Source organism: Cotesia typhae, unplaced genomic scaffold, assembly GCF_013202065.1.
Source record: "Cotesia typhae breed Kobodo isofemale line unplaced genomic scaffold, CoteBio_Ctyphae contig_43, whole genome shotgun sequence".
NCBI classification, from domain to species: domain Eukaryota; kingdom Metazoa; phylum Arthropoda; class Insecta; order Hymenoptera; family Braconidae; genus Cotesia; species Cotesia typhae.
Genome location: NW_027423752.1, coordinates 2,257,021 through 2,274,378, shown reverse-complemented (window position 1 = coordinate 2,274,378; position 17,358 = coordinate 2,257,021). Strand labels below are relative to the sequence as shown.

At 33.1% G+C, this 17,358-nt stretch overlaps 3 protein-coding genes across 3 annotated transcripts; 1 reads left to right on the top strand and 2 right to left on the bottom strand.

Annotated features, from left to right (window-relative positions):
* Nucleotides 1–2,823: 2,823 nt before the first annotated feature.
* On the bottom strand, nucleotides 2,824–8,966 carry LOC141528171 (general odorant-binding protein 56h-like). The gene is made up of 5 exons (XM_074244083.1): nucleotides 8,817–8,966; nucleotides 8,527–8,691; nucleotides 8,313–8,418; nucleotides 3,151–3,209; nucleotides 2,824–3,058 (listed from the first exon to the last, which is right to left on the bottom strand). The coding sequence occupies exons 1-5, from the start codon at nucleotides 8,862–8,864 to the stop codon at nucleotides 3,023–3,025; spliced, it is 414 nt and encodes a 137-aa protein (XP_074100184.1). The 5' UTR covers nucleotides 8,865–8,966; the 3' UTR covers nucleotides 2,824–3,022.
* On the top strand, nucleotides 6,161–7,839 carry LOC141528170 (uncharacterized). Its single transcript, XM_074244081.1, has 3 exons — nucleotides 6,161–6,173; nucleotides 6,268–7,231; nucleotides 7,604–7,839. Exon 2 carries the CDS (start codon nucleotides 6,484–6,486, stop codon nucleotides 7,228–7,230), a length of 747 nt encoding a protein of 248 aa, XP_074100182.1. The 5' UTR covers nucleotides 6,161–6,173; nucleotides 6,268–6,483; the 3' UTR covers nucleotide 7,231; nucleotides 7,604–7,839.
* Nucleotides 8,967–12,416: 3,450 nt separating the features above from the next.
* LOC141528240 (uncharacterized) lies at nucleotides 12,417–17,354 on the bottom strand. Its single transcript, XM_074244184.1, has 5 exons — nucleotides 16,678–17,354; nucleotides 16,555–16,594; nucleotides 13,236–13,495; nucleotides 12,924–13,101; nucleotides 12,417–12,864 (listed from the first exon to the last, which is right to left on the bottom strand). The coding sequence occupies exons 1-5, from the start codon at nucleotides 16,894–16,896 to the stop codon at nucleotides 12,719–12,721; spliced, it is 843 nt and encodes a 280-aa protein (XP_074100285.1). The 5' UTR covers nucleotides 16,897–17,354; the 3' UTR covers nucleotides 12,417–12,718.
* Nucleotides 17,355–17,358: the final 4 nt, after the last annotated feature.

The window sequence follows — 17,358 nt, the reverse complement described above, 5'->3', positions numbered from 1 at the left end:
TTTTTGGCTTTATGGGGCTGTATCTCAGAGTGTATGGGGTACTTTTATAACTCTTCTTTTTTTTTTTTTTAATTACAGGGGTATCATTGAATATGACTGTTGGCTTTTTTTTTTTTTCATTTTTCGGTGACACCGAAAATTTGAGTTTTAATTATCAAAAAATCGCACATTTTTTATTTTATGGGGCTGTCTATGGGATGATTTTTCTAATATTAATTTTTTTTTATTTACAGGAGTATCATTGATCATTATTATTGCATGCGGGCATCCCGCTATAACTGAGCAATGATATCACACGTGTGCAAGCGAGCGCGCACTCATTGCCTGTCGCGCTTCCACTCGCTCGCTCTTGCGCCTACCGTTCTGCCGCTAAACCGCGCTCCTCATTGGTCTATTTTCATAAATTTGTAGTAATTTTTCTATGGGTCTGATCGAAAAATGGTAAAGGACTTTTCTATTCAGAATCCAATTTTCTACCACACCCTGTCCGGTGGCTCACGACTTCTGAGACACCCTGTATATATATATGTCGGAGATAATATCGAGCTGGGTTTTCCCAGAGATTGGAAATTCCCAATATTTTAGTTTGTCTGTTAATTTTAAGCAAAATCGTAAAGCATAGAATATTTAGATATTATTTATGATTTAAGCTAGTTATATTTTTTATGGTTATAACGATGGGCTTAAGTCCGGAGTGACAATGGTCACCAAACGTAGCCGAGGTCACAGGATAGAAGTAAAAAGTATATAGTTAGAAATATCGACAGACAATGAGGGCTGTCGAAATAATTTTTGAGTGAATAAGTACTTAGGGTACTTGGAAGAGTAGTTCTCGTTGAGCATTGATCAAGTAAGGATCGCATACATCCTGCTGACCCCGGATTCGTTCTCGGTCTTATTCCCAAAACGTCTTTAACTGTTATATCAATCGCAGTAGAATATTTGTAATTAAATTTATTATTTGTACGAGTTAGTGTACGTTATATTTTAAATCAAAGTCTTTATTATATTTGATTATTGTAAAAATAAATAAAGATGGCTGATAATGATCCAAAGGACCCTAACGATGCCCGAACCACTCTTCCTCCGACATATATATATATATATATATATATATATATGAAAAATTGATGTGGGTACTCAAATAAAAGGTCTCCATTAGTGTAACTCCAGGAAGAGCTTATAACGTTCAAAATATCATTAGTACACAAAATACATCATCATTTCTTCGTGTTACGCTTATCGAGACCATTCATTTGAGTACGCTTCTATCAAAATTTTTACCATCGAAAATTTAATTAATCAATATTTTTACAAATTTTATTCATTAATATCTAATCGTTGCCAAAGTGGTTGCCATAACAATACAGAGCGACAATAATGAAAAAGTAACATCAACTTTTTAATAAAAGATTGCCTGTCACATGAAAATCGTGTTGACATGTCATTTATAATTTAGTTATAGGTCTCAAGAACGATTTATTCGGTAAATGTAAATCAGTAGAGGCTACCGATTTTTCGGTAGAGGCATCCGATTAAAATCGATAGAGGTTACCGACTAAAAATCGGTGACCTCTATCGATTACCAATCGGTAGCCTCTACCGATTATTTTTTTCAGTGTAGGACCTCAAACTTCGAGATCTGATGAAAACTCGATTTTCGAAAAACAGGATAAAACCAATACCTTCCCGATTTCCGGAAATTTCCAATTTTTTTGGCGGGAAGTGAAAAATTATCTGCAAGAGCAGTTTGAGTAATTTGCTCTTTCAATAAATTAATATTTAAAAAAAAATGCAAATGCAAGAATAAAATTTTCTTTCGTTTGTAGGAAAAAAATTGAAATTTTCATAAAAATTACAAAAAAAGTACAGTAATTATAATGTTAAAAATTTATAAATATGGACTGTACATTAATAAAATCATTAAAAACTATTATTTTAGTATTATTCAATAATTACTCCAAGCAGTTTATATTTTATTGATAATGTAAATAAAATTCCCTTCGCAGAGCAAATTTGACTTTAGAGAGAGAAAATCAATTGAAAATCATCCACGCCGCATTCACGCGGCATATTTTTAATAATGTGCTATAATCAATAAATACATTAAATTTTTTCATTCTTTAAAATTCTCGCTACGTCTTTCATCCTTTGCCGGATACTGAGACAAAGATATTTACAAGAAGAAAGCTTAATTCGCAGTTGTAGTGCCATCTAGCTACACAAATCTTAATTAATTTCAATTACCCACTTACACTCACTGCCATCTCGTGACTCGTTATAAAATTTTTGAACAGATGTTTTTGATTGACATTACGGATAATTTCAATTATTTTAACAAATTTAATTTTTAAAGAAATTGTTTGAGCTTATGAAATAATAAATTTTCAAACCAAGTATTGAAAAAAATTGATCAGGTACTTATCTTGAATTTGACGGTTACCATTTTTATCAAACATGCACAGAAAATTTTTATTTTAATGTTTTTTAATAGTCAGCCATAACCCCTCGATACGCGCTGAATTTAAAAATAATTAATAATATTTTTTAAAAATTTACTAGTCAAAATAGAGAGTCTCATATTCTTCGGAATGGTATTCTGATTATTTTGGCCAAGTTTCACAACTTTTTATCCACGAGAACCCTCAAACAACGCATTTGAAAAATATTCCTCAAATCGGTAAAAGTAAAACACTTAATACGCTCTTAAAGATCGCATCGCAGTACCTCAACCACATTGTTTATAGATCAATGTTCTACTTTGTTGTGGTCTTTACTCAGAAATAGATGAGTGTGATATTATTCATTAAAAAAAAGTATCTATTTTCTGCTGATAGTGTTTGTTTATTGGTTTTCTATTTTATTAATTTCTATAAAACATTATTGATTGTAACATTATAACAATTAATATCATTATTATTATTATTATTATTATTATTATTATTTCATTCCATAATCTTCATTTCGGTTAATTGTCGGCATCGTAAGCCATCTTAAACAATATTCAAGTTCCCAGAAACACTTAATTTCCAGTGTCCAACAGGAACGGAAGTGGTATCTGTACAACAATGTATGATGTATGATTATTTATTATTATGTCATCTTGTTATTTGACACTCATTACATATGATATATTATTGGTGGGCTTACCCTATTATCACGCAGACATTTGACACCGAGATAAGCTGTCTCGCAGTCGTCGGATCCCTCTGTAATTACAATATATTTTAAGTATTGAATTTTTCTTACAATGGGTTACTTTTAGTGAGCTCTCACGGAAAAAATATATATGATTGAAATTTATCAAAGTATAAAAAAATGTTAATCCTGCATAAATGAAAACATTAAATTACTTATATCTCTTTCCGGCGATAGTACTCAGTAAAAAATTTTGTGTCAAAAATTTCTGACTTTAATGTTTAACACTTTTAACTTCCCGCCAAGAAAATTAAAAACGTTATTTGAAAAGGCTTGGCCAAACTTAGATTTTGAATACAATTTGGACCGATTCCGACCGGTAGATTTTGAGGAATCTTACACTGTAAAAAAAGCGGTGTTAAAATGGACTCATTTTAACACCGCTATGTAACACCTGGATATTAACACCGGTGTAGCGGTGTTCTTTTGCGGTGTTAAGAATCCGGTGTTAAATCGGTGTAATAACATCGGTGTAATAAAAATTTTTAATTTATAAAATTACGCAGAAATCGATTTAATGAATGTTATAAAACAAGCTAACAATATAATGGATGTTTTAAACGCAATAAATTAATAATTTGATAACTTTGCTTTTTTTTTTCTGATATTTCATTTGCACATAAACTCATATTGTAACACATAGTCTCCCATAGCTTACATAATAGCATTATATTATCATTATACAGTCAACGCTCTCTGTATTTGACTCACCCGTACAAGACCATTCTCTGTATTTGACTCGTCCTTGTCCATAAGAGCTGTGTAAAATCGTCAAATATAGAGGAAGAATGTGGTCAAATACAGAGAGGTCCAATACAGAGAGCGTCGACTGTAAAAGAAAATTCTTTGAATTTCACCGTGAATAGGTAATTCGTAAATTCTTAAATTGTCCCAAAAACGTCCTAAAATTGTCCAAAAAATTTTTCATCCATTAATTACGGGACAAATCTACAGCTGTGCACTGATAAAAATTTTAACTCGACTCAAGAGCAAAAATCTTGAACTAAGAACACCAATTGGAAGAAAATGAATTTCTTGCGTCAAGAGGAAAAATTCTTAAGTCAAGATAGATTCTCATGAATTAAGAAAATTATCTTGACTCAAGAATATTTCCTCTTGGCTCAAGAAATTCATTTTCTTCCAATTGGTGTTCTTGGTTCAAGATTTTTGCTCTTGAGTCAAGTTAAAATTTCTATCGGTGTGCAAAAATAAATTATCTCTATGAATATCATTTAAGAAACGTTCAAAATTATCGTAAAATTGTTCTAAAAATATAATATGTTTCAAATTTGTTGTAAAAACACTCTAAAATCCTCCAACAAATTTTCCACAATTGTCTCAAAAATATCCGAAAAATGTCTTAAAAGTATTCAAAATTTGTTCTCAAATAGTTAAAAAAATGACTTAAGATTATTCAAAAAAGGTTCCACGTAAGATTTAAGGACAAAATTTCAACTAAATTGCTTCAAATAAATTGCATTGATTCTAAAATTATCTGAGAAATATTCCGAAAATCTTAAAAAAAATACTTAAAAGTTATGAAATAATTACTAAAATGCACTATTTTGAAGTTTCCGATTATTCATATGATGTTCTAGAATTGTCCTTTAATAATGGTGTTAAAGTAACACGGATCGAAAATTTACATCGAGAGAATTTCACATCAGTATTTCACCCATTTTTACATCGAAATTTTTTACAGTGTATATATTTTAATTAAAAATTTTTATCGACTTAATATTTTATTATTTCAAACTTTCTAAGTTAAATATTTACTTTTTTTGATTATTTATTTTTAATTATCAAACATAAAAAGTTTAAGGGGGATAGCCACTGTAAAATTTCGGAAAAAAAATTTTTTTTTTTTTTTCATTAAACTGAAGTTTATATATTCAAAATTATGTATTTCAAATTTTATAGAAAAATTCCGAATAGTTTTCGAGTTATAGTCATTTTTATAAGAGCGCGTCGATTGACCGTTTTACGCGCGGCGCTTCGACGAAAACGTCGCCTGCTCGCTCCGTCTTTGATTCGTACGGGTTGGCGATTGTTTTCCCTCACGATTGTCAACCGTTACAATTATTTGACTTTTAACGTATATTTTTTCTTATTGTTGAGATACTGTACCTCATAGTTTAGTTGTTTTGTATGAATACACACTCGTTCTTTAATTTATTGAGTTTCTTAGTGTACTCGTTATTGTTTACTTACTTATTTTTTTAAATCTTCTGATCTTTTTTTTTTGTTTATTTAACAAAAAAATTTGTTAAATAATGGATCGTAAACAAAGTAAAGTTATTAAAAACGAAAGAAAACTGCCAAACGACAGGAAAAAATTTAATCGACCGCTCAACAGATATGAAACTGAAAAAATACTGGCTCTCAACGACGTGATAGTGCTTCCAAGAGGAAATTATCACAAAAATCTGATTGTACAATTGATTCGAGTATTAGCTACAAAATTATAAATTTTTTTCGATATTTAATTTACTAAGTGGCTGTGTATCGTGTAAAAAGTGTGGTGGTGATGTAAACTTTACTGAGACAAGTATTCGAGGATTAGGTTTTAAACTAGTTGTGAATTGCAAAAATGTGATCCAGTTTTGATAAATTCATGTCCACTCATCAAGAATGCGTATGAAATTAATCGCCGTTTCATCTTTGCAATGCGGATAATTGGTATTGGGTTATCTGGAGCTGAAAGATTTTGTGCTTTCATGGATTTACCACGACCAATGTTCCATAGCTTTTACGATCGTCTGGTCACACAAATCAGAAATGCAGCTAGAAACTGTTGTGATTTAGTGTTGAAAAAAGCTGCTAAAGAAGAAATCCAAGAAACCTGCAAGCATTTAAAATCCAATGACATTCCTGGAATTTCTGTCTCCGGTGACGGTAGTTGGAAGAAAAGAGGGTTTAAATCTTCATTTGGTATATCTTCTCTAATTGGTTACTTCACTGGCAAAATCGTAGATGTAAGTATGAAATCCAGTTATTGTAAGATGTGTGCGCTAATGAGCTCAAAAAAGGAACAGCTGAATACGATCAATTTATGCAAGACCACTCTAGACTGTCCAATAAACCATGAAAATTCTTCTGGACAAATGGAGGTAGATGGAATAAAAGAGATGTTTATGCGATCAGAGTTATTACATAACGTTAAGTATGTAAACTATATAGGTGATGGTGACACTAAAACGTATAAAAATATTTGTGATGCTAAACCGTATGGGGACATGGTGAAGATAAAAAAAAAAGGAATGTATTAATCACGTGCAAAAACGAATGGGCAGTCGACTAAGGGCTTTGAAGAAGCAACGAACTAACAAGAAGACAAAAACAGGAAAAGAAGAAAATACACAGAAAAGTTTAGGTGGGAAAGGTCGATTAACGGACAAAGCAATTAATGAATTTACAAAGTATTATGGTTTAGCAATCAGACGTCATTCTAATGATGTTGATGAGATGTATAATGCTATTTGGCAAACATTTTATCACAAGTTTTCATCACCCGAAGATCCGCAGCATTTTCTTTGTCCTGAAGGTGCAAATTCGTGGTGTCAATTTCAAAAAGCTGTGGCAACAAATACTTTGGACTCATTAGTTGAAAAACCACCACTTCCTGCAGATATTGCGGAAGCTTTAATACCGATTTATGAAGATCTATCGAATCCAGAGTTATTGGAACGATGTGTCGGTGGGTTTACACAAAATAATAATGAAAGCTTCAATGCATTAGTGTGGCAGCTCGCCCCAAAAACAAATTCTTCTTATTCCCTTATTGTTGAAATAGCTTTATATATTTCAACAATAACATTCAATGATGGGGCTCTAGTAACTCTGAAGATATTAGAGAATCTCGATGTTAAAGTAGGACCAACACTCTACTCATACTGCGCTGAGCGCGACGCTACTCGGGTTAAAGCTGCTGAAAGCCGCATGGAAACGGCCAGTAAAAAAATAAAAAAGTCAAGGTCAATACTAAAGATAAGGAGGAAGAACCCTCATATGGCCCAGGACTTGATAGTTTGATGTGAGTATGAATATTTTGTGAAAGACTAGATTTTAAAGTTGCGAGAATCTTCTTAAAACTTTACTCGCGTTTTTCTCAAAACGACTTTTTTCAAACTTTCCGGTACTGTAACTTTCGTAAATATGAACCGATTCTCAATTTTTTGTTTCCCCGTATTCGTCTACTTAGTGGCTATCGTCGCACGTAGGGGATTTTGAAAATTTTAATTTTTAAGATTTTTTAAGGCTGTTTGAGTCCAAAAAATGAGGAAAAAGACGAAAAAATTTTCAATATGGCGCCATTTTTTCTCAAATCAAAATTTTCAAAATCCCCTACGTGCGACGATAGCGACATTCCTATAGATTAAAATGCCGTTTGGTTTTTTTGTTTCAGATAATCCGTTTTTGAGTTACAGTACCGGCAATGGAGGGGGAAATTTTTTTGGTGCTCTACAAAAATGTTTATAACTTTGTGATAACAAAATATTTTTGAATAAAAATTTAGGAGAATTATCCTCAACATATACTTTATAAAACAAAAAAAACCCGATCCCCAAATTCCTTTATTATCCTAGTAAAAAAAATTCCCGAAAATTGCCTATTTTTTCCAGCGTCACAGTGGCTATCCCCCTTAATTATAAAAATTGTGTCAGTCAAAATATTATCAACACCGGAAAATCTATAACACCGATTTAACACCAAAAAAATATATTTACACCGCGAACGTTGTTACTGCTACACCGATTTCGGTGTTGAATTTAACACCGGAATTAACACCGTACACCGCATGGACTTACACCGGTTTTTTTTTACAATGTAAAAAAACTATGAAAAAAAATTTTTTCAAATCGTTTTTTCTTAATAACTTTTGAAACAGCTTGATCGATCAATCGGTCGAGCCGGTCAAAATCGGTTGATTCGTTCGTGAGTTATCGTTGACAAAAGAAATCGAATAAAAGCGTTTTTTTCGAACTACACCGAAACTTTTCCTATTTTTTTTTTATGTTTGTTTGAATGCTAAACATATATTTTTGCCGTGGAGAAGGATATAATTATCTCAGAAAATAACTAAGAAATGTTCAAATAATTGTGATAAAACTTACTCTGGTCACTGCATTTTGCCAACATTTCTACAACCTTATCGCGATTTGGAAAATCATCTGGAATCGCCGAGAAGATTTTGTCTTTGTTGAATTTTCCGTGAACAATCTAAAAAAAAAATTTTTAATCAATTAATTATATCATATTTTCATGTGATTGATTAATAAAAAAAAAAAAAAAAAAAAAAAAAAAAAAAAAAAACCAAAGTATACGTACAACATCATCTTCTCTAGCCATGCAAGCAATGAAACATTTTATGTTTTTATTAGGTTCTTGTCCATGACTAAATATATCCTTTATAGGTATTTCACTGAGTTGTGTTTCTGAGGCACATCTCTTTACAATATCTAAATTCCTTGCTTCTACATTGCCTCCGAGTAGCTGAATTGTAAAGAAAAAATATTAATAACAAAATATATTAAATATGATGTACATTCATTTAAAAACTAATTTATCAAATTAATATTTAAAATTTACGGATGATATAAATTTTTAAAAATTCTTACGCCCACAGCCAGAACGAATGCAATTAGTACTCCAGTAGCCACACGCATTGTTGCGGAAAGTATATAATATTCGTGTTATGTACGATTAGAAAAATGATATTCGAACTGTGAAATAATTTGCCTTATATACCCAACGCAAACTAATTACCTTTGATGACTTGACATGAGTTGTAATTGATGTGTGCGATATCCTATTATTATGTTATGTTCTTCTTGTAGATTTTTTTAAACTATTCTCGATCATTTTTTTTTTTTTATCAGTACGCAGAAAATGGTTATTATAAATGTGATTTTATTAATTTGACCTCGTTGATTATGTCATTATTTTTAAATGTCGCAAAGATCTTTAATTAAGAATTTGAATAATTTATAATGATTGTTAATACTACTTGCTAGAATTACCTCGGTAATATCAGAAAGATTTAAGAATAATCATTAGATTATGGGTATATTAATTTAATAAATAAAAAAATTTAGTTCATCATATTTGATACTTTTATTAAATTCTCGGGTAAAAAAATTACATACAACTAGCTTTTATCCGCGGCTTTGCCCGCGTTGAAGCTCTTAGATAAATATCAAAGATCATAAACTTACGTTCACATTTATAATATTAGTAGGGATTGTATATACTTGTAGGAGCGGGGGGCAGAGAGCCAAATGGAGTACTTAAGGAAATCTTAAGTTAATAGAGATTCAAATATGCGGAATCTTATTTCAAAAAAATTTTCAAACTTTGTAATAGTTTTTGACGGGTTTCGTTTGAGTAAAAATAATGTTAAGGTAAAAAAAAGATTTAATGTAATACTGAAAATGATTGACGTTTATGTTAATAATTAATTATTCAAGGTATTGTTCTGCTTAATTTATATTGTTTAATGTTCTTAAAATTTATGAAAAAGTTTGTTGTAATTTAAATTTTTTAAAAAGATTTTTTTTTAATTTTAAAAATTTTTAAACTTTGTTAAAATTTCTTTCGGAAGGATTTTTTGAAAAATTTAAAAACAAATTTAAAAAAAAATTTTTTTTTTTTAGAAATTCCTAAATAAGAATTTTGGAATAATTTTTAAAGGTTTTCTAAATTTCATATTATTTAAAAATTTTGTAAAAATGTGTTATGTAAAGAAATATTGCTAATATGTAATTATATTTGTATGTAATAAATGCTTGAAAAAGTCATAATCCATGGCGAAACGTCGCTGAATTGAAAAATAAAGGTAACATAAAAAGAAATTGATCAGTAATAACCTGATTACTTAAAAAGTTAGAAAAAGAAATCGTAGATGTGGAAAAAATTTATTGTGATGCACAATGACGATAAAAATTACTGTAAAAAAAGGTAGAAAAAAAATTTTTTTTTGTTTTTTCAATAAAAAAAATTTTTTTTCTCTTAAATTGTAGAAAATAACGTTAAAATATATTTTAGAAAATTAAAAGAGCTGTCAGGAAAAAAAAGTTTCTTTTACGAATATCGAAAAAAATTCGTTGTCAAAATCGCCATGAAACGGCCGAATGACTTACAATATTTTTTATTATTATCGCTCCATAAGTTTAACTTTTGAGGACTAAGAGGCAAACAATGACATATTTAAATCTTATGAAGTTTCACAAGGGCAAAAAAACATAATTTTATATTGTGACAGGGAAAACTGAACTTCCCATGGTCGTTATCGACCACTTTATTGACGCCACGATAAATGAGGGTTTTCCCTTACCGTTCGATTTTTGACAAGTAGTTCAGACTTGTCACCGGGCATGCAAATCGAAAGTCCCCATAGCTATCCCCAAAAACGAAGCGGGGTTGACAATAGGAAAGTTCGAGAACTCGGAGTCAAGGGTTATAAAAGAGCCGACAAAAGAAACATCGAGGCTTTTTGAGCCAGGCCCTGGAACAAGTAACGCTTTTTTGAGCCAGCCCTTGGAACAAGTAACATCTTTTGAGCCAGGCTTTTGAGTCAGTGACGCTTTGAGACAGTGAGGCTTTTGGCAAAACAGTGAGTCAGTGTAGTGCTGTGTAGTAAATTCTTTCATCAAGATTTAGGACCATCAAGAAGGAAGTCAATGTACGATCCGGAATTGGGAACCCTTTACTTGGAGTCAGATAGTTCATTGAAGACGAGAGAGAGACCAACCAGCCGCTGATTTCGCCAGTTTCCACCAGGACATCACTCAACGTTTGGAGAGTTGTAAAAGTTAAGTCAGGTATTATTATTACAATTATTTCAGGCCAAGCTTGAATTTGAAAATTGAGAGGCCGAATTAACTGTAATAAAATTTTGTCAATTAATGATCGCTATTGTCTCAGATGTCACTTTTAGTTTAGTAGATTCCCATACAGGAAAATACGACAGGGCCAGATATGGGCCACGCTTGGCGCAATGCTGTTCATCTCTGGCCCATGCTTGTAAACCCGCTTTGGCCCAGCTTTGGTAAAAGTCTGGGATGATAACAGGGTGCCAGGCTTGGTTGTTATCATTGGCCCAGGCATTATTGCCAAGGATGGCCCAGACATTATTGCCATGGCAGGCCCAAGCGTGGTGGCCAGATCTGGGCCATGCTTGTTAACCAAAACTGTCCCAAGCTTGTAAGCCTATCTTGGCCCAGCTTTGGTAAAAGTCTGGGATGATAACAGGGTGCCAGGCTTGGTTGTTATCATTGGCCCAGGCTTCATTGCCAAGGATGGCCCAGGCATCATTGCCATGGCAGGCCCAAGCGTGGTGGCCAGATATGGGCCATGCTTGTTAACCAAAACTGTCCCAAGCTGGCCCATCTTGGCCCAGGCTAGGTAATCGAAACTAGGCCATGTTTGGTTGTCACTATTGGCCCACGCATTACTGCCACCACTGGCCCAAACTTAAATTCTAATTCTGGCCCATGTATAACTGCCGACGATTAACCCATGCAATAATAATAATAATAATAATAATAATAATAATAATAATAATAATAATAATAATAATAATAATAATAATTTATTTATTGAATAAACAGTCTTACGGGTATAAATGTGTTTATTTTTTATAATCCATATAATTAATGAACATCATATTTTACTTAACATTTATATTCTAATACTGTAATTCTAATGTAATATTATGAAATGTTAGAAATTTTTTTAAATTATTACAACTTTCATCTGTACTTAATGATAAACAACAAAATTTAAATATATTTAACTTATCCGCACAAACATATAAATAATATTTTTTATTTATTTAAACTATTGAAGTTTCAGTGCAATACGTTTGACAAGCTCTTTTGAGATCAATCTTTTACAAAACTAGAATATTTGTTCATTTTTTATTATAATTTAATAATTCTTAATATTAAATATTACTTAACATTTGTATTCTAATAATATAATTCTAAAGTAATATCATCAAATATAAGAATTTTTCTAATTATTACAACTTTTGTTTGCATTTAATATATATTATATTATTAATATAATATATTATTATATAAATAATAAACAAAAAAATAACATTTTATGTCTATTAAAATTATTCAAAGTTTCACTACACTACATGTAACAAGCTATTTTAAGATCAATCTTTTGTGACATCTTTTATCTTAATTTATATTTATTTTTAAATAGTTTTTAATATTAAAAAAATAAATTTTTATCTTAATGTTTTATCGCATTGATTTTTAAATGCTGTTTTGAGAACAATGTTATAATTACAATTATAATTATATTAAAATCTTTCTTTTAAATTATAATAATTTGTTTAAAGCTCTCAAAAATAAAAAGTGAAAAAATAAACTTTTCATATATCTAAATTATGAATATTATGGTAAAAAGTTATAAGAGTGTAAAAAGTTATGAGTAACGATAAAAAATTGAAATTAAATTACTCTGTGATATTGAAATACTAAGTGACTGTTATTGTAAATCATAATTATTCTGTAACTTGAATATTTTTATTTTCACGGTGAGCTCGGCCGCCTTCTCTGTCTTTGGCACCTGATAAAAACCGACTCACCCAACTGATTATCTTGAGATGCAGTTTTCCTTGAGATGCATGATATTTAGCACGGAGAAATTCTAGAACAATAAACATAATTATAAAATCAAGATTAATATTGAATCAACCATTAACTTACCTTCCATGATTTTGAAAGATTCCGTGTCTTTAAAACTTTTTTTTCCAACGCCCTTGATTTTTTTTCCGCATCCACTGTACAGTAGCGAAACATTTTTTTTAATCAGTTTTCCCATTATCTGATTAATATCGTTTTCGCAATTAGTTGACCCAGCCGTTATCATTTGAAAGACATCAATCTGTAAATAATTAAACAAACAATATTTAAATTGTTTTTAAATAACTTCTTAATGATGAATGATTAGAAATATTTAAATAATTAGTAAATAATATTTTAATAAGTCGTAGGTAATTTGTGAATTTTTTTAACTACCAGAGAATTTTTTTTCTGCTTATCCTTTGTTAAAGATTCTTCGAAAGCTAAAAAATTTACTAGAGAATCAAATGCTAAAGTGTTGCCAAGGTCCTGCCAGGCTTTTTGTTTCACTGGTGGTTCAGCCGAGTATTGAATGGTTTTCAAAAGTTGTTTGAATTTATCTGTCATGGAGAGCTCAAGACTTTGCCTCATTTTTTTAAATTCTTTTTGGACGACACCTTCCAGAAAATTCGCTACACCATTGAAATCGACAATATCTGTAAGTTGTATAAAAAGGTTGCCATAATGAAAATATTATAAGTATTAAAAATTATAACGATAAGTGTAATAACAATAATAATAATAACAACAACAACAATAATAATAATAATAATAATAATAATAATAATAATAATAATCTAGTGGCTGCTAAAAAGTCATTAGAGAAAAGGCTGAAGCGGTTGGTCGACAACTCGTTGTTTCGATCCAGCCCTTCACGGTTTCTGACACCAAAGACCGATGTTACCGGGAATTATCCAACACCTGAGCGGGTGGAAGCTTTTTGGACTGAGTTGTATGGAGATCAACCAAACGTGAACGCCAACACTCCAGCTCTGCACGACTTCAAAGTATTCTGTCGGGAACACCGTCAACAGAATGCTGATGAAGAGAGCCCTGCAGTCAGTGTGGATGAAGTTCGTTCAGCTCTAAATGGCAGCAAAAATTGGGCTGCCCCGGGACCAGACGGCATTAATGTCTTCTGGTGGAAGAAGTTTACTTCTACCCACCTCCATCTGGCCCGCATATTTACATCATACATTAGAGCTGACGATCCGATTCCGGACTGGCTTGTAGAAGGGCGAACCGTACTGATACCTAAAAAGGTGACTTGTCTGACCCTAAGAATTTCAGGCCTATCACCTGCTTGAATGCGGTTTATAAAATTTTTACAAAAATTTTAAATAACCGTATCTTGCAGCAGATAGAGCCTGTATGGCAACAGATATATGAACAACGTGGCAGTAAAAGAGGCCTGTCCAGCAGGTTGCAAGGAGAACCTGATAGTGGATCGATGCGTCTTACAAGATGCGATCTACTATCAACGCAACCTGTCAATGGCTTGGATTGACTATCGCAAGGCATTTGACTCAACTCCACATGAGTTGATTTTATATCTACTCAAATGCCTGGGAGTCAATCCCGAAATAGTGGAATGCATTCGGCGTACAATGCAGCTCTGGCGAACGCGTTTTCACATTGGAAGTGGAAACGCATTGCACGTAACCGGAGTTGTAGAGTACAAACGAGGGGTCTTCCAAGGCGATTCCTTGAGCCCTCTGCTGTTTTGCATTTCACTGCTGCCTATATCTGTTGCTCTCCGTAAAACTCGTGGGTACTCTGTGGGGCCTCCGGGTGATCGAAAATATTCGATCACCCATCTGCTTTACATGGATGATCTGAAGCTATATAGTGCTGATGAAGATTATCTACAAGCAGCCCTCAACATCGTAGCAGAGTACACTCGAGATGTCGGAATGTCTTTTGGGTTGGACAAGTGTGCGGTCGTACATCTGGCGAGGGGTAAGTGCTCTGATACTGGTGATGATGTCGAGTTAGTAGATGGGAGTGTCTTAAGACAATTAGACGCCAGGGAGTTGTATAGATATCTAGGAATGGAAGAGCACCGCATGCATGCGGTCTCTGAAGTCCGAACAACTCTCCAGAGCGAGTATGTTAGGAGACTCCGGAACATTTGGTCCTCCGAACTTTCCGGCAAAAACAAAGTCTCAGCTACTAACATGCTCGCTGTCCCAGTCTTACTATACTCTTTCGGTGTCCTGAAATGGGCCCGAAAGGATTTACGAGATCTCGACATCAAAACCCGTAAGATCATTAATATGAATCGGAGCATGCACCCCAATTCATCAGTCGCCAGATTATACCTCTCCCGGTCCATCGGTGGGAGAGGTTTGCAGAGTTTGGAGCGGCTTCACGACCGTTTGGTCCTGGGTTTAACACACGAAGTTGTCAATTTCACTGCAGACGAGGATGACTTTCTTATGCAAATTGTACATAAACATGAAAATGCGCATAAGGGGTCATTCTTGTATAAGGCAGCAATATATGCGGCAAGAATCCTTGGTCTTGGAGAAATAAACGCTCTTATGGAACTCCGAAAGGAGGAATTTAAGAGCGTCATCAGGAACGCCGAGGAAAAACTACTCCTTGGCGAACTGATGGACAAGTCCATGCACAGCGTGTTCTTTAAACACGTGCGTGATCATGGCTTGTCAACCCAGCTGACGTTTTCCTTCTTAAAGTCAGCTGGCCTGATGTCCGAGACTGAAGGGTTCGTATTTGCCTGCCAAGATGGTGTCATTAACACTCTTGAGTACCGTAGCAAGGTGCTCCAGGTGCAGCTTCCGGACACGTCCTGTAGGAGGTGTAGACAACATCCGGAGACGCTTATGCACCTATTGTCGGCATGTCCAGTGCTGGCGAGAGGTGCATATATCCAGCGTCACAATGCTGCCCTGAGAGTACTGTACTACTATCTTCGTCATTGCTACGGTATTGACGTGACACCAGTGCTGCCTTATCTGCCAGGAGATATTCCCCGGGTTGTTGAGAATGACAGTTGCAAAATTTATGGAACATGCCATTTGCAACAACCCGACGAATAGATCACAACAAACCTGATATTGTGCTCTTCGACAAGGCCACTCGTGACATTTATGTCATTGAGTTCTCGGCCCCGGCTGAATACAACATCTCAGCCAAAGAAGAGCACAAAAGACAAATATATCAGGATCTCCTGTTTGAAATTGGCAAACTTTACCCAGGTTACCGTGTCAAGCTTGTCGTCCTGATTGTTGGCGTCCTAGGAGGGATGAAACAGTCTTTTATATCCTCACTTGCCAAAGTTCCAGCTTGTTCATCAAAAGCTGAGTTTTTGGCAGTTAGGATGCAGAAGGCTGTTATACTTGGTTCTCTCCGTCTCTTAAGGGAAATGACTTTGGCCTGCTGTGATCACTAACCGCCTTGTTGTGCGGAGTGGTCCAGCAGTAACGGATGGAGCTCAGGCTGGGCCCTCGGAGAATCGGACTCCGGGGATAACCCCCCTGAGCATTTAATAATAATAATAATAATAATAATAATAATAAATTTTACTAAAATATCTGCCGGTAGCATTTGATAACCAAAGCAATTTCTTATTGTTTAATTTTTTGAAGTAGGCTTCCAATAAATGTTAATTTACTAATTGTAATTTACTACTAGTGTGTGATAACTTTTTGCGAATTAAATAATGGCTAATCAATAAAACAATTTCAAATACCTTTTCGATTCGTTGGCAGCGATTCTGATATTGTCTTCAGCTTCATAGTATTATAAGTTAATTAGAAAATAATGAACAAGATCATTTAAAGAAAGTAATTGATGCATCGTTTTACTTACTTACTTTAGTGATAATCTCGATAGGATATTTATCCCACGTATCATCAGCATTAGCTTGAATCTTAACTAATTCCCTTAACTTGTGTTCTAGGTTTTTAGGCGGCCAAAAACATAACGTTTCGTTGCAGGTTAGCCAAGACATCGGAACTAATTCGACCACTTTTTTCCCGTCAAGTATTTCGTCGAATTCGACTACTGCGTAAAATTTTGGCGTATCGGACATTTTAATTATTTTACACAAATTAGCGCTTTATAATCCACACACAAATTGTAAAAAGGCTGAAATTCACTGTCTGTTCCCGAACTCATAAGATAAGACTAAGTAACTATAACTGTCTAAACATAAGAAAGTCCAACAAGTCACCGATTGATATTGAATCCCACTGTAAAATGACACCCCTTTCCCCCTCACACGAATGTTGCACGAAACGGGCCAATAACTAACAACTCTTTTCATTGTTTTCTCACGTACGCACTTATATATACATATTTATATTAATGTATGTATATCTAAACATCTATACTTATGTTTCTCAGATTTATAGTTTAGTGGAAAAGACACAAGTATAATAATAAATAAAATAAACAGAGAATAAAACTGTTCAACAAAAAAAAAAGCGATTTTTTCTTTGTCTCTTAACTTACTTTTTTTTAATTCATTAAAATTTATTTAAAAATTATAACG

Excerpts from the sequence above, each read along its gene's own strand:
- LOC141528170 (XM_074244081.1), top strand. The coding sequence starts at position 6,484 with ATGGGCAGTCGACTAAGGGCTTTGAAGAAGCAACGAACTAACAAGAAG.
- LOC141528171 (XM_074244083.1), bottom strand. The coding sequence starts at position 8,864 with ATGCGTGTGGCTACTGGAGTACTAATTGCATTCGTTCTGGCTGTGGGC. Across the intron at positions 8,692-8,816 it reads CATTCGTTCTGGCTGTGGGC|CTACTCGGAGGCAATGTAGA; the intron begins GTAAGAATTTTT and ends TTTACAATTCAG. Across the intron at positions 3,059-3,150 it reads AATGTCTGCGTGATAATAGG|ATACCACTTCCGTTCCTGTT; the intron begins GTAAGCCCACCA and ends ATTGTTGTACAG.
- LOC141528240 (XM_074244184.1), bottom strand. The coding sequence starts at position 16,896 with ATGTCCGATACGCCAAAATTTTACGCAGTAGTCGAATTCGACGAAATA. Across the intron at positions 16,595-16,677 it reads CTATCGAGATTATCACTAAA|CTGAAGACAATATCAGAATC; the intron begins GTAAGTAAGTAA and ends AATACTATGAAG. Across the intron at positions 13,496-16,554 it reads GCTGCCAACGAATCGAAAAG|ATATTGTCGATTTCAATGGT; the intron begins GTATTTGAAATT and ends TACAACTTACAG.